This window comes from Megascapheus bottae, chromosome 6 (assembly GCF_031878675.1).
Source record: "Megascapheus bottae isolate mThoBot1 chromosome 6, mThoBot2.hap1, whole genome shotgun sequence".
NCBI lineage: Eukaryota > Metazoa > Chordata > Mammalia > Rodentia > Geomyidae > Megascapheus > Megascapheus bottae.
The window spans coordinates 61,026,827-61,051,130 of NC_143514.1; the positions used below are offsets into that span (position 1 = coordinate 61,026,827).

Below are 24,304 nucleotides of genomic sequence, written 5' to 3' on the forward strand. Positions count from 1 at the left end.
GTCTTCAAAAGGAAGGGAGTCAGGATGCATTGTGGGATTCCTGATTCAATCAAAAGAAAGTCCCTTTGGGAATATGGCAGTGTCAATAAAATGTAGGTTTCTGAGGGGGGAAAAAAAAGATGAGCAACTGAAGTTCATTGACATACTCAACAAATCCACATGAAAACTCAGCAGAGACTTGATCTCAGTCATGAAGGAGCCTGGGTTCCCAGGGGAAGGCACACAACAAATTAAGGAATAAGAAAAGAAGACATCAGGCAGAGATAAAGTGGCATGAAGAAAAATAATGAAACCAGGCACCAGTGGCTCATGCCTGTAATCCTGCCTACGCAGGAGGTTAAGGTCTGAGGATTGCAGTTCAAAGTCAGTCTGGGCAGGAAATTCTCTGAGATTCTTATCTCCAATTAAATCACAGAAAAGCTGGAAGTATACTGTGGCTCAAAGTGTTAAAGTGCTAGCTTTGAGCAAAAGGAGCTCAGAGACATCGCCCAGACCATGAGTTCAAGCCTCCAGATTAACAACAAAAAAAAAAAAAAAGAAAAGAAAAAGAAAAAAACCCTAAATGAATGGCTAAAGCAGCTAAAGATAAGAGAGAAGATTCCTAAGAGATGTCAGTTGACCTGAGCCCTATCTACCTGATAAGAAGGACCAGACCACATACACACTCATCTTTAAGAAGTTCCAGGGCCCAGAGTTTGGCCTAGTGGTAGAGAGCTTGCCTAGCATGCACAAAGCCCTGGGGAGATTAGATTAGCTCTTCTAGACAGGCCTAATGTCACCACCAGAAAGGTTCTTACAAAAACAGAGGCAAGGAGGCATAAGGGTCAATATTAAAGGAGAGGTGACGACAGAAACGGAGGCCAAAATGATGCAAGGAAGGGACGATGAGCCAAGGAATGCAAGCTGCCTCCAGACAGTGGAACAAACAAGGAAATGAATCTACCCCAGCTGGACTTGGTGGTTTACTCCTGGAATCCCAGCACTGGGGAGACTGAGGTTGGAAGAGTGAAAGTTTGAAGTCAGCCTGAGCTATACTGTATGACTCTATTTAAAATACATACATACATACATACATACATACATACATACATACATACATACGTCTCCCCAGACATCTTGGAGGAAACAGTTCCTTAAAAACTCATTTCAGACTTTCTGGCTATAGAACTATACCATAACTCTGTGCTGTTGTAAGCCAAGACATCTGGAAACATTCATTACAGCCGCCATTGGAAACGAATACAGGTGCTATGATCTGATTTGTGTTCCTGAAAACCACAGTGGCTGCTGTGCATTGAGGGGCAGCAGAGAGGCTGGAGAGCAGCTAGGAATGAGCCTCACCCAGGCTGGTGCTGGTGGCACGTGGACTTTGATGATGGTGGAGGGGAAGGCGGGAGAAGTGAGCATCTGCTAATGGACTAGATGTGGGAGAAAAGCAAAGACAGCAGCCAAGGGCGAAACCCTGGGGTTATAACTGGAGCATCTGGCTGAGTGGCTGGCAGGGACCTTGAATGAGAGGGGAAGAAGAGGGAGGAGCGAGGAAACCAGGGTGAGAGATGTCACGGAATCCCAGCCAGCAAATGGCAGAGTTGGGACTAGAACTTGGATAGTCTGATTCTTCAAGTCTGCCACATTTACATCTGAGAAATCTTTAGTAGGGAAAAAGAGTTCAAGAGGCCATTCCTATATTAGCCTTCTTGTCTAAGATATTTTGAGTTGGTTCCTATTGTGCACAGCTGAAAGTATTAGAATGAAGCAGCTCCAACACCCATGCGAGGCATGGGGTAATTGCCAGTCTCTAGAAGCTACTGCTGTGGTTTTATCTTCTAATGAGAGTGGTGACCTAGGCTTGAGGAAGTAATGACAGTGAGCCACATGTCACTTGAGTACACCTATAAGACTGCGAAAGCCAACATCTTGGCTGCTGAGTTCAGTTCACCAAACACAGGTAGTCTACTCACCTGACAGGCTGGGATGGTGAAGATAAAGCACATATTGCCCTGCCCATCAGCAAGTCATGTGCAGTGGAAGATGCCATCCCAGGGGAATGATGAAAGGGCTCCATGAGGCCGGCTTAAACGCTGACTTGTGAAGTGGCCAGATGAAACTTAATGTGGGTGTGTTAAAAAACAACAACAAACAAACACCAAGAGGGTTGGGGAGCCTGGCTCAGATGGATGAGCACCCAAAATAAAAGATGAAAGGACATTACTTCTCCTCTTGGAGGCTCAGTCTTCTTCTGGCTGCGAAAGGGGGAGGGAGGGGGAGTGGGGGGGGGAAGGAATTAGAAAGAAGTTGAAAGTCAAGCAATGTATTATATATGTCATAGTACAATGCTTGGTATACAGTAGATACCTCAACAATGTTCTATTATTTACCAGCTCTGGTCACATGATTCTAATTCCTTACCTTTGCTGACCTAGGTGGCTTTCTCCCCTTTCTCACTCATTCCTGAGGCTAGTAGCAAGGCCCCCTTGACTACAGAGACTTTTCCTCAGGCAGGAAATCTGAGCCCAGTGCCTGGCTTATGACAGCTTCTAGTGCTGGGTGGTTTCTCTTTTCTCTTCTCTTCTCTTTCCTTTCTTCCTTGTCTCCTCTCCCCTCCTCTTTCCTAAATGCAACACAATAAAACCAAACAAAAGCCTGATGCCTGGCGTGGCTTCTCAGGGAGTTATGCAAGTGTGTAAAAAATAAAATAAAATAAACATTGAGTTTTCAGCATTTGGGGCTGTTTGATTAGGCACTGAGTGGAGCCAAGGCTGGTTGGACCCAAGGAAGGCTCAGGACAGAGAGGAGAGGGGAGGAGCTCTGGACAGTGTGGGAGGGACCCCTGGACCAACTCAGAAATGGCTATTTGTCTCCTGAAAATTTGGCAACACTCTGGTTGTATGAGGCAGAACATTTGGGATCCAACAACTCCTCTTTCTTGGCTATCCACCATCCTTGTTCTTTGGCCATAGGGACACCCCAGGAACCATTTCTTCCATCTTCCTGCCATTTAAACGACCCTGTGCCCTTGGCTCAATGGTCAGCCCTCCCCCACCCCATCACCACCACCAAGAAGGAGATTCCACAGCCTGTCTTGATTACTCACTGCACCCCCCACCCCACGCACGGTCAGTGCATCTTTCCTGCTCTAGCTTAACTCCACTAACTACAGTTGTGGCTCATTTTCCTTTGCCCAATGTGAAATGAGGCTGGAAGACAGCTGTTGGCCACCCCACCAAATATCTCTCCCTCCCTGTGTGTTCAGGCTTGACTTCACCATCCGGGTCACTGCAGGTGTCCGCAGCCCTTCAAATGCTGGCAGCCAACTGACCCCCGCAGAGTTCCTGCCATTAAGTTCCTGCGTCCTTCCTTTCACTGAGCCCTCAGACCAGAACCCTGAAGCTCAAAAAGGTCTAACGGAGGCCTGGCTACACTGCCCGTAAGTGGAAGGAGCACGAACTGGGACGTTGTCTACCCACGTGTCACCCTCGCCCCTCCCCAAGTCCTGCCCTGACATGAGAGTGGATTTTTGTGCTCACCTGGGGGGCTCAAGATGTCTTCCGGATCGGAAGACTAGAGATTTGACTCTGAAGAGGAGGAGAGTGCAGCCAGGACCCCGCCTCTGTTAACAGTTTATTCCTGTCACTCTTCCAGGTTTCCGATGGGGGAAACTGAGGTTTGGCCAGGGTGCTGGGCCCTGTCCTCATCCTGTGCCTGGGTTGCTGTGGCTTGGAACGCCCCCGGGTGCAGGGGCAGGGTGGGGGCCGGTGACGAGGCCCGGGGGGTCGCCCCCATGGGCCCCAGGGTTCGTCCCTCTGCGCACCCCACGGCGCGGCAGGCGAGGGCGCACCGGAGGGGGCTGCGAACTCCCGGGCCCGACGCTCCAGTCCGTTTTTTCTTGCGGATCCCAGGAAGGGGGGCCGGGTCGGGGGTGGGACCGCCGACGGGGGGGGGGATTCCCTCCCTCCAACGAGCGGACCAGCCCCTCTCCGCCCGGAGCTCCGGCAGAGCGGAGAAGCGACCGCGGGGAGCGCGAGCTCGCGCGCGGGGTGGAGAAGCCGGGGGACAGACGGGAGAGCGGGGTCCGAGGCGGGACTGCAGAGAACGAGGCCGCCCCAGCCACCCCCAGGACCAGAGCGCCGGGTGGGGCGCTGGCCCCGGAGGGTGTGAGCCACCCCCAGATTGAGCAACTGGGGGACGGGCGGGCGCGTAGGACGGTCCTGTGGCGGGACAGCGGCCGCGCCCTCGCCCCTCCCGGGCCTGCCCCGCCACGGCCGGCTGCGCGGAGGTGAGTCCCCTCGTCCCGCTCCGTCCACCCCTGCGCCCCCTGACCCAGGGACCCGGGGCGCCTCCCGTCGGGGCTCGGCCCAGCCCCTGGACCCCAGCGGAGCAGGGATGTATTCTGGGGGGGGTAGGGGTCTTGTGAAATTGGCCTCTCCGGCTTGGAGAGCTCCCGTGGGTGTGTGGGGAGGAGGTAGGGGAAGGGGTGTCCGCTGCCCTGGCTAACCAGCGAGCAAGGATCCCTCTCCGACCCCCGGTCCTGCCGCCTTTGGATTGCTACCTCGGGTTCTCCTTAGTTCCCCAAAGCCCCTAACTTACTGCTGCCCCCGCCCCCGCCCAGCCCCGGTCCATCCGTCCCTTCACACGCCTCGAGACCCCTTATCCCCGTCCCAAGATCCCGGGTGACCCCCTGTCCTGTCCCACGGTCCGGACGTGGCAGGCTGTGTGCGCCACGGCCCTGGGTGCGCAGTGAGCCGTCGACTTCGGCGGCCGGCGGGGAGCGAGGATGGGTGGGCCGGAGGGCCGGGAGGGCCCGGGACCATCGCCGCGCTGCGATGAATTTGGGGGGCAGGTGTTCTTGTACAGACGGGCCTCGCACGGATGGGGGGGGCAGCGGGGCTTCAGGCCCGCCCCTCCCCGGGCACCTGTCGGGGCCCCTCGCGGGGAGTGAGGGGAAGATGGATGTGAGCTCGTGGGGGGCCGAGGCGGAGTGGTGGGATGGAGCGGCGCTGCGCTGCCCTGGGTTTGGGGGAGCGGGAGGGGAGGGGGTGCCCGAACACCTGGCTCGGTTCGGGTGGACCGGCTCACCCCGTTTTCGGCCCGCCCGCAGCCCAGCAGCCCTCCGCCCCGCCCGCCCGCCCGCCCGCCCGCGGCCGACACTGTCCAGCCCCAGGCCGGTCCTGGGGAGGGCTGATGAGAAATTATCTGGATAGTTTACATTTTTGGGTCTGTATCCGGTCCCTGACGGAGTACCAATTTATCCTAGTACGGTGGCAGGGGAGAAAGTGAAGCCAGCGAGTCTCCACCTTCCGCTGCTCCTCCCTCCCAACCTAGATCCTCCGGGCCTCCACCCGGCCGCCTCCGGGCCTCCCTCCGCGGTCTCCCGCCAGCGCAGCCCCTCCCCCCCGTCCCCTTATCCACAGCGCAGGTCTGCTCCCCAAAGCCCAGAGATGGTCTCCACTCAGCTCCCCAGCCTTATTAGATCCATGTCCACCCAGACCCTTAATGTCTCAGCGCCAGTTTTTCCCTCCATAAAATGGGACAGTTCTGCCTCTCTAGTTATGATAGGGTCAATAGGGGAGGGTGGCAGGTGAGAGGAGCAGACACTCAAAAGGTGTGACTTGCTCACCGCACCTAGGGAGAGAGGAGTGCCCTCATCCCAGCTGTACCCTTTCCATCTGGGTAGAATAATGCCCCCCCCAAGTAAACTGATGCCAAGCAGCCCAAGATCCAGGGGAAATCAGGCTGAAAACGGTGATGGGAATGAGTCCCGAGTCATAAAAGAGAGGCGTGGGATCCCCAGCTCCTGCCCCAGCTCTGGTCCTCGAACCCCTTGGCTCCTTGTGGAGCCAGAGTCTCCCTGAGAGATGGGGGAGCCTCTGAGGAAAAAAAAAAGGAGCTGGGCCGTCTGGAGCTTGGAACTGCAAGGTTTCTAGCTCAGACCTGCCCAGTGTTCAAAACCAAACTTCACATAAACAGCCTGAATTTTCAACTCTGGAAAGGGGAAGACCTGGTTGCATTGGGCCGTGAGTTTTGCCTGTAAGCCTTGAGCTAGAGACGAATAGTAGATGCTTCCTTAGCTGACCCACTCGTATTTGCCCACAACACACCTAAATTTACTCCTACTTATTGCTTGTAAGTCTGCACACACACCTATATATATATATATATATGTATGTATATACACACATATGTATATGTAAAGCCAGTGTAGATGTCCTCAGCACATGTATATATGCATATGTACATATATAAATCTCTCTCCATATATATTATACATATGTATATATATTATATGTGTATGTATACACATACATATGTAAAATACATATGTATGCATTTCCCTCCCCAAACTGCTTAAAGCTCTTCCTGTGAATTTCAAGGCAATCAGCTCCTTGAAAACGTGCTAGCTAGTGTCACCTACTCCAGTGACTGTTTTCCTGCAGATCAGATGGGTATGGTCTAGAAGCTGATTGCAGGCAAGCCTGGGTGAGTGGGTAAGGTCTGAGGGGGGCTAGGGAGGAGGCAAGGTTGGGGGGGGCTAATGATCCTAGTTGATGAGGGGTTCACAAAGAACACAGAAGTGCTTGGGAGGCCTTTTCCACCCTGAGGACCCCAGGAGTCTGCACACACAATGAGAAGAAAGTCTCAGACCCAGGTTTGTGCCTCCTTTGTCTGATGCAGGTCTGCCAACCTCCACCCCAACCAATGCTGCTGTCAGAGGGAAAACAGATGGAGAGAGGTCACTGGTTGCAGGAACCATCAACCATAAAGAGGAAGGCAGATAAGGAAATGGCATGTTAGGGCTCAATAGTAAGGTTTGATTCAGGTGATACAGAAAATTATATTGCTTTTTGAGTGACTCTAGGACTAGTAGACTCCAATTTTTTTGTCAGGAGAAATGCAACAGGTAGCCCTTGCTATGAGCCAGCACTGTTCTAAGCTTGCTTTCCCCCACCCCCTTTATTCTTTCTTTTTCTTTCTCCTTCCTTCTTTCCTTTTATTTCTCTCATTCTCCATCTCCTCTCTCCTTTCTCTCCTCTGTCTCAGCTTGAACTCAGGGCCTCACACTCATTGGACTTACTTGCTCACGGCTGGTACTCTACCACTTACATTATGCCTAGCAGTCTGACTTATTTGAGATACAAACTCTTGGATTTGGCTACCATAATCCTTCCCCAAATAGTTAGGATAACTGGCATGAGCCACTATGTAATTTATAATTAACTCATGTAAGCTATCCTAACTCATAAACTATAACTCACGTAATCCATACCAACTCATGTAAACTATAAACAACCCTCATGCAGATAAGAAAATGAGCTCAGACCAACTAAGCAACTAACCCAAAGAAACATAGCTAAAAAGTAGCAGAGCCTGCAATCCAAGCCAGGCAATCTTAACTCTCAGGTTCATGCCTGCAGCCATCCTGCTTTGCCACTTAGCCTCCGAGCCCATGTGAGAGCTGAGCTTGGCTGGTCAAGTTGGCCACAGTCAGTGGGTGATGGGAGTGTGTATGGAGGCTGGAGAAAGTGGAAAGGTTTTGGCAGGTCACACAAGGAGTGTTGGAAGGGGCTGGGAGGGGTTGGCAGCCAGTGGGGTACTGGGGGTGGCTGGGGGCATCTCTGCTGGCTCGGGCTACAGCACCAGGTGGGATCCATCAGCCTCGTGTAAACACTTCTCACAGGCAGCTTAACCACTTGAGTGTGTCTGGCCTTCAAAGCCAGTGGGAGAGGCTGAGAGGGAGGTGCCAAACTCCTCTGGGGGGATAATGATTTATCTGCCATGCAGGTGGGCGCCTTGGGGGCCTCTGTGAGAGGCCAGGGGGGTAGGGTAGACTGGGTACTTGGAAACTGAGATGAAAGAATAGGGGAGGAGAGGGGTAGAGGGCACCCCTGTGCTAGCACCTCAAAGGTGTCATTTAGGAAGTCAGTTATCTCCCTCTCATAGATGAAGAGACAAGACGTTCAGTGTGGCAACCACCCCCCCAGCATCCACAGAGCTTCCTGTCCCACAGGCCAAATGTTTACTGTGACCTCCGTGTCTCTGGAGTGTGGGTATGGGGAATGTGGGGAGTGGGGAGTGGGCCAGGGTGGTGAGTGTGTGGATCTGAATGTGGCTTTGTGAGTGGGAAGTGGAGCTCTGTTCCTCACTCCCAAATTGGGCTCCAACGCCCAGATGTTCAACTTCCCATCGGGCTCCCAGCTCCCCACCCCCATCACCCCAGCCCTGGTCCACAGCCCTGGCTCTCTGGGCTGAGGGATTATCTCTGGCCAGGGCGGGCATTGCTGCCTCTTTTATCCTGTTCACAAAGGCCAGGCTCGCCCAGCCTGCTGTGTCAGAGTTTCTGTGGCCTGGGGAAGCCTTACTTCCTTTTCTCCCACCAACCCTGTAGGGCCAGCTTGCCAGGGGCCAGTGCTCCAGCTCCAGGACAGGTGAACGGCACCTGGGAAGAGAAGGCTGAAGAATGGTCACTCATGGAAGGACAAAGAAAGCTCCTCTTCAAATGACAGGCTATTATTGTAGCATGAGAGCTGTAGAGTAGACTTAAAGAAGGACTTCCAGTAGAGCTGGCTAATGTTTGTCAGGAATGGGGTCATTTGGTTCCCACTATTGAGAAAATTCCAGTGATCTAGGGGTTTGCTTTGGGTGCTCACATTGTCTAGCTACTCAGGTAGCTGGCGCTAATGGCAGGCTGAGAAAATTCTGCACAATAGAGGAATACATTTCTTTGCCCAGCGTACAGGTGGGGGGGGTCCTTGTAGTACCCAAACACTCTCATGACTTCCTGGGTGGTGAAACACATGGGGAGGTAGAAGCTATAAGATGAGGAGTATTGCAAAATGAACTCTTCTGTCTCCTTCCTGACAGGTTGGCTTTTGGGGGAGAATCTTCCTTGCTGATGCCATAAGGAAATTCCCCAAGTGACGCTCCGAGGTGGCTCCAGGGACCACTGTCTCCGAGGACCTCTGTAAGCTGATGGAGGACCCAGCTTCCCACACTCTCTCTGTCCCCAGCTGAGATTATGGTGGATTTGGGCTCCAGCCCAGGCCAGGGCCTCCAGCTGCTGACCCAGCCCCAGTCTCAGCCCCAGAGGCATTAGCCAGAGCCCTGCCAAGACCACCCCTCCTGCCAGGGGCCTGGGGCTGCCAAGTGACTATGAGGCTTGGACTGTGTGTGGTGGCCCTGGTTCTGAGCTGGGTGCACCTTGCTGTTGGCAACCGGGGGATCAAGGGCAAGAGGCACAGACGGAGTGAGTACCTGGGGGGGGGGGGCATGGCACGGGAGGGGGTTGCAGGGGAGGGCGGAGGACTAGAGGCTTTAGGTGGCTCTCTCTGGGATGGCTAATGACTGCTTTGTAGTTAGTAGATCTTACAGCTGCGGTAGTGGATTAACTTGTTGAAATTCCCTACTCTGGGAGTACTCCCTTTGTTTGCCTTTCTCTCTGAGGGCTGCTGTCTGGATCAAGCTCCCTTGTGAGGGTCCAGTTTGTATATTACATCCTTTAGCTTTGTATGGTATCCATGGCAATGCTTCCTGGCCCCACCCCAGCATGCTCCTTCCTTCCTTCCTCACCCACAAAGCCATTCAGGGCATCTTTCTTGTCCAATTGGCAGAAGTGTGGTCCCTTGGGGCAGGAACCCAGCACATCTGGGGAATGGGTACCAGGGGTTTCCCTGGCAGATCATGGGCAGGAACAGCGGGGGTGGGAAAGCCAGGAGATTCTCCCATCCCATGGCTTTTAACCAGGCCAGCGGGGTTCAGGGAGCTGTGGTGAGGCAGAGATGGTAAGGCAAGCAGAAGCCAGGCCCTCCAAGCCAGGTGACATCATGTTTCTCTGCTTTCAAAATAACCTTCCGTGTAAGGTGGTAAGGCAAAAAGAAGGTTTGAAAAGAAAAGCAAGCCAGGCCAAGGTGGCTCATACCTGTAATCCTAGCTACTCCAGAGGCTGAGATACAAGGATTATGGTTCAAAGCCAGCCCAGGCAAGCAAACCCATGAGATTCTTAACTCCAATTAACCAGCAAAAAGCCAGAAGTGGAGCTGTGGCTCATGTGGTAGAGCACCAGCCTTGAGTGAAAAGCTAAGGGACAGTGCTCAGGCCCTGAGTTCAAGCCCCAGAAGTGGCATGTACATGAGAATGTGTGTATGTACACACACACACACACACACACACACACACACATCCATTCTTGTGTAAATGCTAAGAGAAGATATAGGCCAAAGAACCCACAATGAGTATTAGAGCTTAGGTCTCTTGAAATCTGTGAACTCAATTTTCTTTTTATTCGTGTGTGTGCACATATCTGTGCATGCATGTGCGTGTGCATATGTGTGCATGCATGTGTGTGTGCATGTGCTCTGCCAGTACTGACACTTTGAACTTACACTCTTTCTCACTTGGCTTTTCCACTCAAGGCTGGTGCTTTGTTTCTTGAGTCATGCCTCCACTTTCTGCTTAATTGGAGGTAAAGTGTCTATCAGATTCGTCTGCCTACGCTGGCTTCAAACCAGGATCCTCACAGCCTCCTGAGTCACTAGGATTATAGGCTTAAGCTACCAGCACCTGGCTTACAGTTTTCTTAAACACAGAGCTTGATAAAAGTTCAAGATGAACCTGCCGCACCCCTAGACATTCCTTGTGCTCCGTATTTTCAGTGATGGTGGCTAGCCATCTATAGCATGGCAGTGACCAGGTTCGTGGGCAGCCCCTGCTGAGGAGTGGGTGAAGCCCTCTGAACTCTCCCCTTAAAGAAATGTTATGCCAGAAGGCAAGAAGTCTCCCTGAAGTCTCCCTCTCGCTTCTCTTGGGCCAGGGAAGGCTGAAAAACAGTTAGGTCTCCTTGGAGAAGCCAAGGGCAGAACTCAGCCGGGAGAGAAGCTCAGAGAACTGGTGAAGCTGAAAATCCCTAGCTTAACAAACAATTAGAGACGGTTATGTTCAATCAGCAGCAAAGCCTTGATTTTCCTCCCTTCTCTGTTAGGGACAGTGTTTTAGACTTCACAGGCCAGATGTGGTTTAGTGGTTTGTAATCACTCTCCTCTGTTTGAGAGAGAGTGAACAAGCAATCGAGCAAGATAGAATGCTCACACTAACCCAATATGCACAAGTGTTTCCACCTATGCTCACATGTACAGGAATATACCAGGATCTGATCCAGGAACCATCAGCCTTGGGTTTGAGGTGAACTAAAAAAGTCATGGACTAGGCATCAGTAGAGCTGTGTCCTGCAGTGGTCATATGATGTAACTTTTTGTTTTTATGGACTGCTACTGGAGCTGGAACCTAGAGCCTGAGTACTAGCCCTTAGCTTTTTCACTCAAGACTGGCACTCTGCCACTTGAGCCACAGCTCCACTTTTGGCAGTTAATTGGAGATGAGCCTCATGGACTTTCCTTTTCATGCAATTTCTGAACCACTATTCGCACATCTCAGCTTCCTGAGTAGCTAGGATGACAGGTATGAGCTACCAGTTCCTAACTTGAATATAGCCTTTTGATGTGCCCACTTTGCCCATGGCCATACCCAGTGGTGTGGTGATGGTGAATGTCTAGGTTGGGGAGAGGGTGTAACATGGGTGCAGTGAGTGTCCAGGATGAACCAAGGCTGGGGAGGAATGAGGGTGTAGCTGTTATGTCATCTTGTTACCTAATGACTATAAAAATCACAATGGTAGGGCCAGGAGTTTAGCCTAGTGGTAGAATGCTTGCCTAGCACGCATGAGGACCTGGATTCGATTCTTCAGTATCACATATACAGAAAAAGTCAAAAATGGTACTGTAGCTCAAATGGTAGAGTTCTAGCCTTGAGAAGGCCCAAGGACAGTACTCAGGTCCTGAGTTCAAACCCCAGGACTGGCAAAAAATGATAATAAATAAATAATCACAGTTGTAAAGCTGGAATCCAGACTGAGGGCTGTGGCCCATGTAATAGAGTGTTTGCCAAATATGAAGCTCTGTGTTCAAATCCAAGTCTGGCCACAAGAAAAAGAGAAGTAAATGAATATAGTAAAACTACAAATGCAATCTGGAATATAGTAAATCTTACATGAATGATTGGCACATATTGTTTTTGTCTGTGGAATACCAAACCTAGGGCCTCAGCCATGTTCATCAAACAAGTGAGAGACTTGGAGGTGTGACTCAAGTAGTAGAAAGGTCATATAGCAAGTGCAAGGTCCTGAGGTCAAGTCCTAGTACCCAGTTCTTTACACCGATTTTGAACCCAGAAATGTCTGATCTTGCCATCCATTGGATGGTAGAGTTAAAAACATCTCTTCAGCTCTGAGTTATGAAAATCCCTGGCCTGGCCTCCTCATCCTTTTCACTCCCACTGGGAATCTTGTCAAGTCCCTTTATGCTCAGAAAGCTCCTGCTCCTCTCTCTGGCCCTCACCCCTGCATCTCACTGAGCCCACCCTCTCCCCCCTCCCTTGCTCTTACACTTGAGAACTTCGGAGTACTCTTCTATTGGATTTCAGCACCCCTCTGCTATGTCCTGCCCACCCACATGCATTTCTTCCCTGAGCCCTGACTCCCTCCAGAGGGGACCCTTCTTGTCTCTCACCTTGTTTGCCTCTGAGTCCTTTTCCCCCCTGAATCCTCTGCCACTTCCTGAGTCATTCGGAAAATGTTCATTGAGAAGCAGCAGAGCTTGGGTTGGGAGTCCAGGGATGGAGGGAAGGAGTGGATCTAGAAGAGCCTGTGGTGATGTGAAAGGGACCATCTACTTGTCTCAGGCCATGTGACAGGAGGAACTTGAGGACTAGGAAAGCCTAGAGAAGCTGGGACGGGGGTAGAGTGTCTGATCAGGAAATGGAGTCCCCCTTGGAGGAAAGAGAGCTGATTTGTGCACAGAGCCTATGCTATGGAAGCCTGAGGCTTGCACCCACCGCATAGAGCCTCATAGTCCCAACAGAGCCAAGGGGCCTGATGCTACCGCACACGGGCAGAGGTCAGAGCCTGGTGCTCTCTGTCCTGGATGGGGAGTTCTAGATTTGTCCTGACCTGAGCTGGGAATGATGAGGAGCTGCTGAGAGGTTTTGGGAGGCACACAATCCAGCTGCAGTGGAGGTTGCGGGGGATAGACAGGCTTTCTGAAAGGAAATCTCTGTCTTGGGGAGGAAAGCAAAGCTCTAACTAAACTCACAGTTGATTTAGAGATTCCTGGCTCCACCCAGGGGCCAAGCCAGGGATGTGGAGTGTGCAGGAGATGGCCCCTGGGTACCACAAAGCTCCAGCAATAGATCCAGCTCCTGAGAAACAGCCAGCTCTTTCCCCAGGCCTCCTCTCTGAGGTCTCAGGATAACTCAGCACTCCTACAGGCTCCTCGGGAGTAGCTAGACCCTGCCCATTGAGTCCCAAGTCTCATTCCCACCCTGTAGGGCACTCTCCCTGAGATCTGTGTACACACTGCGCCCTTCACTGACCCTCTTCATCCACCATTCACCATACTCTCAACTCTGTTCCCTGCCAGCTCCTTCCCCTGTCAGTTTCAACCCTTCCCCGCAAGGGATCCCATTGAGAAATAAGACGGTCTGTCTCCCCAAACCCCTTTCCAATACGAGAAGAAGATATATTAGAAGATATCAATCACATAAAGTAAGCTGTGGAGCTGGTAGGTCTCGCCTGTAATCCTAGCTACTCAAGAGGCTGAGATCTGAGGATCATGGTTCAAAGGCTTCCCAGGCAGAAAAGTCTGTGAAACTATTATCTCCAAAAACTACTTTAAAAAAAAATGCCAGGGCCAGGAGTTTGGCCTAGTGGTAGAGTGCTTGCCTAGCATGCATGAAGACCTGGGTTGGATTCCTTGGTACTATATCCATAGAAAAAGCTGGGAATGGTGCTATGGCTCAAGTGGTAAAGTGCTAGCCTTGAGAAAGCCCAAGGACATGTTCAGTCCCTGAGTTCAAACCCCAGATTGGCAACAACAACAAAAATCCAAAAGTGGTTCTTTGGCTTAAGTGGTAGAGTGTTAGTGTTGAGCAAAAGAATCTTAGGGACAGTGCCCAGGTCCTGAGTTCAAGTGCCAGGACCAGCACCAAAAAAATAAATAAATAAAAAGCCAGGCTTGGTGGCTCACGCCTATAATCCTAGCTACTTAGGAGGCTGAGATTTGAGGATTTCAGTTCAAAGCCAGCCTGAGCACTAAAGTCTGTGAGACTCATATCTCCAATTAATCACCAGAAAATAGGAAGTGGGGCTGTCATTCAAGGGTGGAAATCTTGAGCAGAAGAGCTCAGGGACAGCGCACAGGCCAAGAGTTCAAGCCCCACGACCAGAAAAAAAATGAAAACAATATAAAGTGATGTTTATTATGATAGATTCATAGATACTAGGGACATCAGAACCCAGAGGAATTCCCAGTCTTTACTTGCAGGGTGGTAAAATCGAGGGAGCCTTTGTGGAGGAGGTGACTTGAGTGCTGTGTGAGGAGGCCATGCATTCCAGACCAAAGGTTTCAATGTGGGCAAAATCTGATGTGTGAGAGAACAAAAACATCTACTGCTGAGCAGTGGAGTTGAGGGGTGAGACAGGCGAAACCTACTCACAGAAGTTTTTCAAATCCAGTGAGGAGCTGGGTCTGACTTCTGGTGGGTAGTAGAAAGCCCTTGATCGTTTTAGGCAGGGATGTGATGCCCATCTGACTCTTTTCTTTTTCTTTCGGCAGTCCTGGGGCTTGAACTCTGGACCTGGATACTTTCCCCGAGCTTTGTTTTGCTCAAGGCTAGCACTCTACCACTTGAGCCACAGTACCACTTCCAGTTTTTCCAGTGATTAATTGGAGATAAGAACCTCTTGGACTTTCCTGCCCAGAGTTGGCTTCAAACCATGATGCTCCGATCTTAGCCTCCTAAGTAGCTAAGATTTTAGACGAAAGCTACCAGCATCTGGCTTCATCAGAGATGCCCAAAGATGATGGATGAGTCAGGAGTTGGGAATGAGGACTTTGGAGAGAAGGGGCTATGATCTAGACGTCTTTCCTCCTGCAGGGTTGGCCTGGCCTGGCAAAGCTCATTATAGCCATAGCAGCTGGACAAGGGTGTACACTGGGCAGATGGAGGCCCATCATGGAAGTGGCAGAAGGGAGCTTTCCATACCCCCTCATCAGTGGAACAGGGTCCTGTGTTTTTCTCTGTGGCCACTTCCTGGCCCCCAGTACCCAAGGGTCTTTGCACAGCTGTCCTTTCCTGTGGCGTGTCACCTTCCCTTGGCTACCTGGTCCATTCCTCCGAAGCTACACATCATACTGTGCAGCCAGCCCTGCCTCCCTAGTGCTGGCTGGGCCAGCTCCTTCCAGCTCTGAGCAACTGTCAGGTGCACAGGGGAAAGAATGAGCCTCAGTTTTCCCCTTTTGAATCCAAACATGCAGAACCTTAGATCCTCCATTCAAGGTGAGCCTCACCTTCACAGACCCTCCTCTCTGACTCTCTTGTCTCCTCAAGCTCAGAGCATCCTTCTGCTTCATTTCCCCTTGATAAACAACCTTTCCCATCCCACCCCAATCCTGGGAATTAACCTCAGAGCCTGGCACTATCCTTGAGCTTTCTCAAGCCACAGCACCACTTTTGGCTTTTTCTGTGAATGTGGTACCTAAGAATTGAACCCAGAGCTTTGTGCATGGTAGACGAGTACTCTACCACAAGGCCACGTGTATGGCCCCTGAGCTCTGTCTTTTGATTTTCTCATATCCTCCTGTCGTCATTCCATCAGTATACCTGCCTCTAGGTCTTGGGATCATATTCTACATTTATCTGCACCTAGTCCACAGCTCATTGGAGTTTGTTTGGCTTTCACTCAAGCTGCCTTTTTAGGATCACTAACCCGATTTAGAGCTCACTAGCCTTGGCTTCCTCCCAGATCTGGCCCCTGAAGAACTTCCCTTTTCAACCTGGTTTCAATCCCCATTCTCGGTGTTCCTTCCCTGAGCTTCCTTTCCAAGACTCTGGCTGCTTCTCTGCCCAATGCGCATGTCACAGAAGTTCACTCTGAGCCTCCTCCAGCCTTACAGCTTCATCCTGTCACTGCCCTTCTCCTCCCAGCAACTAATCTAGCCAACAATAACCCTGTGCCCCAACTGACCCTTAAGTTGTCTGCTCCACAGCCAACTTCTTGAAGAAGATGGTACTACTTCCTCTCTCTACTCCCTCCCTTCCTTTTCCTCTTCAGCCACTGCCTGCTGTGCCCGCCCTCCCCCTGACCCATCCCACCACTGAAACTGCCCCATCAGGGTTGCTGACCTGTGCATTCCTCATTCCTTATTAGACATCTCAGAGCATGGTATGTGGATGCCTCACTCTTCCATATCCTGGCTTCCATGTGAGACGTTCTTTTCCACGGCCGCCCCTCTCACTCTTAGTCGGTCCCTCTTTCTCTGATCCTGTCTCTTCCACCCTCAGTACCCATTCTCTCTGCCAACTCAAGGGCTCACTTGCTTTTAATGGCTGCTTTCATGTGTCTAGCTCCAACGAGGTCATTTCTGTGTTCAACATCCTGACCCCTGGATGTCCCAAAGACACCTCACAGTCCAGCACTCTATGCTCACCTTCATCCCCTCCCCACTCATTCCTCCCTGGGGTCCCTGTGTCAATGAGGGAGAACCACTGCCATATTGCACAGGTTCAGTGTCTCAAGGTCACCACCGCCTGTGCTTTGCCCTGACCCTCACCCCTCCATCTGGTGCATTGCCTAATACTGTTGGTTCTACCTGTGAATATCTCCATGTGTCTGCCCTTTCCCTGCTATTCTTTCAGATCCCGTTATTCTCCCTTGGAGAGGGGAGTCAGTACTGAGGTTCAAACTCTGGGCTTCATACTTGCTAGAAAGGTGCTCTATACCAATTGAGCTATATCTCCAATGCTGTCTTATGTTTTGTTGAGACAAGATTTTCTCAGGTTGGCCTGGGATTGACAATCCTAAACCAAGTATGATGGTACACACTTGTAATCTCAGCAACAGGCTGAGACTGAGGCAGGAAGACATCAACTATTTTATTTTTTAGTTGTTATTATAAAGGTGATGGATAGAGGGGTTACAGTTACATAAAGGGTCTCAAGTTTGATGCCATAGCTTGAGCTATGTAGTAAGGCCCATTCTAAAAAATAAAAATAAAAAAGAACATAAAGATAAAAGCAGGGTGCTGATGTCTCATTCCTGTAATCTACTCAAGAGGCTGGGATCAGAGGATCTCAGTTTGAAGCCAGCCTGACCAGGAAAGTCTGTGCGACTCTCATCTCCAATTAACCACTAAAAAGCCAGAAGTGGAGCTGTGAAACCAGAAATGGCTCAAGTGATAGAATGCTAGCCTTGAGTGAAAAAGCTAAGGGACAGTACTTGGGCCTGAGTTCAAGCCCCAGTACTGGTGCACACACACACACACACACACACACACACACACACACACACACACACACACACACACACACCCCTGAACTCCTGCTTCCCTCCCCAGCTCCCAAATGCTGGAATTATGGATGACTACCACCACACCCAGCTTCCATTCTCACCCTGGAATTTGGATCCGCCTTTGCCATCCTTACAACCCGTCTCTACCCAATACTCCTTTCTTTGGGTTGGAGACACTTCCTTGAAGGAAAGCAATCCCTTTCCTTTTCCCAGGTCCTTCTTTCCCCCCGCAGCTCCTGTCTAGCCACTCACTCCAAGCTCCAACTATGCTTAGCTCATTTCAGAGCCCAGAGTGCACCACGTTTTCCTTGCTAGTGACAACACTGAAGAAGTACTGGGTAACTGCAATGGGCAGTGGGATTCTTCAAAGGCCTTTGCAAACCTGTCCATCCCCAAAATGGTAAGGAGGAGTCAGCTGTGGCAGCACAGCCACGAAGGGCTTCCAGAGGCCACCTGGCTCACCTCAGTCATTGACAGTGCAGCCAATGTCCAGAGGAAGCATTTATTTCCACAGTGGGTTTAGAGAAAACTCAGTAATCAAGGGATTCAGCATCTTTTTTGGAGATTCTGAAGTTTGAACTCAGAACCTCATGCATGCTAGACTGGTGCTTTGCCACTTGATCCATGTCTCCAGCCTGTTTTTTGCTGGTTATTCAGCGATGGAGTTCTCAGACTTTTCTACTGGTTTGAATGATGATCCTCCAGATTTAAGCCTCCTTAGTAGCTACAATTAAAGGGGTGAGACATCAGCCCCTAGCTACGTCTTCCTTTTTTGTTCTGTGTTCCCTATGTGTGAAACACAGCAATTGAGAAATCATGGTGAATTAATGGAATTTCTCCATTTTTACAAATGGAGATTACTAATGTGAATAGCAATAGCCTTACCTGTGGCTTATTGAAAAGACGAGATGATTGATTACTTCTCTGATAATCCTTGTCACAGAATAGGATACTAATGTTACTACTTAGAACTAAGCTGCTTTGCCAGGTGTGGTGGCTCACACCTATAATCCTAGCTACTCAGGAGGCTGAGATCCAGGGATCTTGGTTCAAAGCCAGCTTGGGCACTAAAGTCTTGAGGCTCTTATCTCCAACTGACCTCTAGAAAATAGGAGGTGGAGCTGTTGCGCCAGGGGTAGAGTGGTAGCCTTGAGCTGAGGAGCTCAGGGATAATGCCCAGGCTCAGAGTTCAAGCCCCATGACCAACCAAAAAAAAAGAAAAAAAAAGAAAAGAACTAAGCTACATTAGTATGATTATTGGTGATTGTGGTTGCTTGGTACTCTCTTCTCTTGTCCCAAATGCTTTCCTTCCTGCTTCCTCTACTCCTGCTCTAGAATCAGAAGTCAGTCCCAGAGTACACACACCTCCAGACAGCCATCTAGAGAGACCCTTGCTTCTCTATTTCTGAGTAGAAAGGGACAGACACAGTGATGCACTATTGTATTTAGATTTACAGACTGGGAGTTTGGTTTCAGGTCCTGTGAGATCTGCAACCTGAGCCTGAGTTCACTCTGCAGAAGCCTTGAGTGAAAAAGCTAAGGGACAGTACCCAGTGCCTAAATTCAAGCCCCAATAAGCACACACAGACACATACACATACATACCCTTCATCCCAGAGAGCTGCCAGCCTGGCCTGTGCACATTCCCTCAGTACAGTGAAACCCCCCTTCTTGTGGGAGCCTATGGAGAGGCACCTTCCCTGGTAGCGACCGCCTCACCCATGTTGTACCTGCAGTCAGTGCAGAGGGAAGCCAGGCCTGTACCAAAGGCTGTGAGCTCTGCTCCGAGGTCAACGGCTGCCTCAAGTGCTCACCCAAGCTCTTCATCCTGCTGGAGAGGAACGACATCCGCCAGGTGGGCGTCTGCTTGCCGTCCTGCCCTCCTGGATACTTCGACGCCCGAAACCCCGACATGAACAAGTGCATCAGTGAGTGTGGGCAAGAGAAGGGTGCCATAGTGGGAGGGTCCAGACTTCTGGTGGGCGTGCTGTAAACTGCTGGTGCCTAGTGTCAGTCCTGGAGCTTAAACTCTTAGCCCTTGGCACTGTCTGAGCTCTTTCACTCGAGGCTAGTGCTCTACCACTTTAAGCCATAGCACCACTTCCAGTTTTCTGGTGATTAATTGGAGAGAAGAGTCTCACAGACTTCTGTGCCTGGACTGGCTTTGAACTGTAATCCCTCTATCTCAGCATCTTAAGTAGCTAGAATTATAGGCATAAGCCACCAGCACCTGGCTTGTTTTTATTTTGAGGAGATGTACAGAGGAGGTACAGTTACATAAGTTAGGTAATCAGTTCATTTCTTTTTGGTCAGTCATGGGGCTTGAACTCTGGGCCTGGGCTCTAACCCTGAGCTCTTTCACTCAAGGTTAGCACTCTACCACTTTGAGCTACAGTGCCTCTTGTTTCTGATGGTTAATTGGAGAGAAGAGTCTCATGGACTTTGCTACCTGAGATGGCTTTAAACCATGATCCTCAAATTTCAGCCTCTTGAGTAGCTAGGATTACAGGATTATATTTCTTTTTGGACAATGTCACCCCTTCCCTCAATCTCTCCCACTTTTGACCTCCCATCTCACCCACAAGTTGTATCATTCATTTGAGACAAGGTTCTTGACTCAGATATCATACTGCTGGCCAGATAGATTCCCAGACGCTCCTCTCCTACTTCCAGTTGTGTCCAAGCCTGAATTCCGTCTCTTCCTGCCACATGTACACATGCTTCTAGTGCCACGGGTAATTCCCAGTGTCCCAAGTTGTCACTCAAGCCACAGACCTGATTGCCAACCTCTCATGGGTGCCATGCTCCCTTCACCCACCCAGCCAATAATCAAATCCTGGCTGTTTCACTTCCTCCCATCCTCACAGCCATCATCTTACCCAGGCCTCCAACAACACCTCCCCGCTGGACCATGACAGTAGCCTGGCCACCTGTCCTCTAGCCCTCACATGGTTCCCCCACCCTCCCTCTGCCCTGCAGCCACAAAGATGCTTCTGAGACACCCTAACTCACCCCATCCCACTCACTTCTGCTGGAAGCCCTCTTATCAGGCCCATAAATGTCTAAATCTGGGTGGCAGCACTCTCCCTATCCTACTCTCAGCCCCAGTCTTCAGGCTCCGCTTTCCCACCCCATTATAGTTCTGCAGGCTCCAACATACCTGCTGCTCTGTCCCCATCTCACCTCTGCAACTGCATCTCTGTGCCACGTTGGGAGACATACTGCGATCTCACCCAGGTGATTGATGTCGCACCTCTCAGTCCACTCAGTGGGGGGGGGGTGTATGTATGAAACACTGGCAAATCTCAGGCGTGGGGGAGGGGCTCACCACAAAACTTTGGAGGGAGAAGCCCAGAGATGATTTGAAGGAGCCAAACTTTGCTGGCCTGGCTCTGATCCCAGCTTGACTACTAGTCCATTGTAGCAGCCTCTTAACCCCCATCTCTAAAATGGCAGCATGAGTTCTCTCACCAGGGAGAATGCTGTGAGAATGTACTTATAAAGCTCTTGGTGTCTGGCACTCAGTAAATGGTTGTTGCTTATTTTACTGGCTACCAATCCCATCCATCAGAAATTAAAAAAAAAAAAAAACATCATGAGGCTAAGATTAGACCATGGGGGAGGGAGGATTAAAGGGTGCAGAGAAGGGCAAGGTGGGGGCTTGAGAGGATGGAGGACCTAGGACTTGCCCTTTTGGTCTTAAGGGCATTGGAGAAAAGGGGTTCTTGGTTGTGCCAGTACTTGGGAGACTGGCAGCCTGGGCTTAAGGTACCAAAGACTGGGAAGAAGCCAGCCTTGCCTACACTCAGGGAATGGGGAGATGATGGAAGGCCTGCTTGTTCTCAGCCAAGCCCTGCATAGCCCAGCTCCCCCAGAGGAGGGAACTGGCAGGAGGAAGGAAGGGAGGAACCTGAGAGTCCAACCAAGGGGGTTCCTGGAACTCAGCCTTGAACTGGGAGAGGAATTTGCCCTGGGATTGCTCTCCTTCCTCCAAGCAGATTCTTTCTGCCCTAGGCGGTGGGGAATGAGAATTGGGTTGTGGTAGATACCCAACAACAGGGGAAAGGTGCTGCTTCCTGGAGACTGTTCTGCTCCTCGCTTCCACTGTGGCTAGGGGCCCTGAGATGCTATGATCTGCTGAAATTTGAGTCTCCCATTCTCAAACTCAGAGCACACCCCTTTCTCTCCCTCTTCTTCATCTGAAACGGTCTCACTTGGGTCTCACCTTGGGTTCCTGAGCCTGGAACGAGATCTGGGTTTGAATTAGCCAGCCCTCAAAAACATCCCCTTCACTTGCACATCCCTATCCTTTTCTCTTTTTTGAAGGCCCCGGGAGTCAAAGCTGGGCCCTGATGACTCACTCACTCCTGTAATCCTAGCTACTCAGGAGGCTGAGATCTGAGGATTATGCTTCAAATCTAGTCTATGCCAGAACACTGGAAGTGGCGCTGTGGCTCAAGAAGTAGAGCTCTAACTTTGAACAAAAGAGCTCAGGGACAGCATCTAGGCTAAGAGTTCAAGCCCCACAACGGACGATAACAAGAACAACAAAAACCCTCTGGGAGAGCTCGTCTCTAGGTGGGTGGGTGGGCATCAGGGCTGAGGATAAGAGGTCATGGCCACCCTGGGCTGGACCAGACCCAAGTCTAGTCCTATCCTCAGAATGCAAGATCGAGCACTGCGAGGCCTGCTTCAGCCACAACTTCTGCACCAAGTGCCAGGAAGGCCTATACTTGCACAAGGGCCGCTGCTATCCTTCCTGTCCTGAGGGCTCTACCCCGACCAATGGCACCCTGGAGTGCAGCAGTCCTGGTAAGCAGCATGCACATGTAGAGGGCAGAGGGGTGAGTGGGGCACTTTGTAGAGAAAGCTTCCCATAGCATGCATGTCTCCTGGGATTTCTCTGAGGCTTTGGGCCTTCTAGGCTAGAGATATTCCAGCCTAAAGCCGGGCACCAATGGCCCATACCTGTCATCTTAGCTACTCAGGAGGCTGAGATCTAGGGATTGTGGTTCAAAGCCAGCCTAGGCAGAAAAATCCGTAAGACTCTTACCTCTAATTAGCTACTCAAAAAAAAAAAAATCCAGAAGTAGAGCTGTGGTTTAAGTGGTAGAATACTTAGTCCTGAGCAAAAAGAAATCCAGGGACAGCACATAGGTTCTGAGTTCAAGCCTTGGGTCCAGCACCAAAAAGAATTTCCAGTCTGAGGCCCAGGCAGTGGACAAGTATATGAGGCTCCTGTGGGGGGAGGGGAGCTGTAAGCCAGGAGAGTTCCCCTCCTCTTTCTACTTCCCTTCTCCCTCTCTTTGTGCCAGCACAATGTGAATTGAGCGAGTGGTCCCCATGGGGGCCCTGCTCCAAGAAGAAGAAGCTGTGTGGTTTCCGGAAGGGCTTTGAGGAGCGGACACGCAGAGTTCTCTACGCTCCTGGTGGGGACCACACCACCTGCTCCGACACCAAGGAGACCCGGAGGTGCACAGTGCGGAGGACGCCGTGTCCTGAGGGTGAGCTGTGGTCTCTGCCCTCCTGGGTCCAGTCACTTCTGTCTTGCCATTGCCCAAGGCAAGATCAAACAGACAGAGCTCCACTCAGCCCCATGCTATCAAACTGGGAGGACTGAGAGCAGTGTCTGCAGGGTGCAGTGTGGCAGGAGCTGGCAGCTTCCTAGGCCACCATCCCTGCACTTTCCCCCATGTCTGTGTGCTATTCACACCCCAGGGACCTCCATCAGGTGGGGAGGGGGAGGGGCTGAACCCCAGAGACATCTGTGAAGATGCCTGCTGCTCCTTATCTGGGCCCAGAGGTGGGTCTCCCTCATTTATCATAATCAGTAGAAACCTTGGGCTCTCCTAGCAGAGATTTACAACAGAACAAAATCTAGAGACATTAGTTCCTGGAACTCTTATCTCCAGTTAGCCACCAGACAACTGGAAGTGGTGCTGTAGCTCAAACTGGTAATGTGCTAGCCTTGAGTAAAATAGCTCAGGGACAACACCTAGGCCCTGAATTCACGCCCCATGATAGAAATAAATAAATAAGTTAAAGATGAGGACGTGGAGGCAGTATGGTATATACTGAGGAAGAAGAAGGGGAAAGACCCTTGAGACCCTGCCAGGACTCGGGCTGTAGGGTTCTCAGAAGCTGCAGCTGGCTACATCCCCACAGCCTCCCTGCCCAGCTCCTGGCTACACCTCAGTAGGGCTGTTGTGGAGATGGAGTTCTCTGCTCATCTTTTTATTGTTCCTCTTGCTGTTGCCATTGTTGCAGGGCAAGAGCGAAGGAAGGGAGGCCAGGGCCGAAGGGAAAACACCAACAGAAACCTGGCCAGGAAGGAGAGCAAGAAGGCAGGCCTGGGTTCTCGGAGGCGCAAAGGGAAGCCACAGCCACAAGCAGGGACGGCGGGACCACCCACATCTGCAGGACCCACCTAGGCATAGCATCCAGCCTGGCCCAGCTCTGCCCTGCATCATGAACACTTTCTAGGACTGGAGTGTCGGAAGGGCTCTTCCATACACACTGTAGACACCACACACGACACCACCAGGAGACACCTCCATGCATACATGCTCACTGGATTTATGATGGTCCCAATGGACTATCAGAATATTTCCCAGCACTCGAATCTCAACGTGGCAGAGCAGAACTTTCTGGGAGAACTGCTGAGATTACATCTACTGAGTGTGGCAGGCAAAGAGCCAAAGTTCAAGGACTTCCAAGGAGTGGCCTTCCTCCCTCCCCAGGGCAGCATGCCTAGCTTTGTGACTTGATCATTGGAGAGAATTGTTATACATCCATGATACAGCATCAGGTCTGACCTGACTCAGAAAACTACTAAACGGTTCATTTCAAATTAAAAAGAAAAGAGAGAGAGAGAGAGAAACCCAGTGTCAGTAGGTATCATTCTTTTACTTG

The 24,304-nt window shown here is 51.0% G+C and overlaps 1 protein-coding gene across 3 annotated transcripts; it reads left to right on the forward strand.

Annotated features, from left to right (window-relative positions):
• The first annotated feature begins 4,218 nt into the window (after positions 1-4,218).
• Positions 4,219-24,266, forward strand: Rspo1 (R-spondin 1). 3 transcript variants are annotated; one of them, XM_090335198.1, is made up of 6 exons: positions 4,219-4,276; positions 8,860-9,241; positions 19,129-19,320; positions 22,043-22,204; positions 22,708-22,896; positions 23,660-24,266. In XM_090335198.1, the coding sequence occupies exons 2-6, from the start codon at positions 9,148-9,150 to the stop codon at positions 23,821-23,823; spliced, it is 801 nt and encodes a 266-aa protein (XP_090191324.1). In that variant the 5' UTR covers positions 4,219-4,276; positions 8,860-9,147; the 3' UTR covers positions 23,824-24,266. The 3 variants fall into 3 exon arrangements, with proteins under 3 accessions (XP_090191324.1, XP_090191323.1, XP_090191325.1); XM_090335197.1 differs by lacking the exon at positions 4,219-4,276 and adding an exon at positions 7,794-8,045 and having other exon boundaries at positions 8,384-9,241; XM_090335199.1 differs by lacking the exon at positions 4,219-4,276 and adding an exon at positions 7,796-8,045 and having other exon boundaries at positions 8,384-9,241; positions 22,055-22,204.
• Positions 24,267-24,304: the final 38 nt, after the last annotated feature.

Coding starts and splice junctions, on each gene's coding strand:
- Rspo1 (XM_090335198.1), top strand. CDS start 9,148: ATGAGGCTTGGACTGTGTGTGGTGGCCCTGGTTCTGAGCTGGGTGCAC. Junction 22,205..22,707: donor CCTGGAGTGCAGCAGTCCTG/GTAAGCAGCATG, acceptor TCTTTGTGCCAG/CACAATGTGAATTGAGCGAG. Junction 22,897..23,659: donor GAGGACGCCGTGTCCTGAGG/GTGAGCTGTGGT, acceptor CCATTGTTGCAG/GGCAAGAGCGAAGGAAGGGA.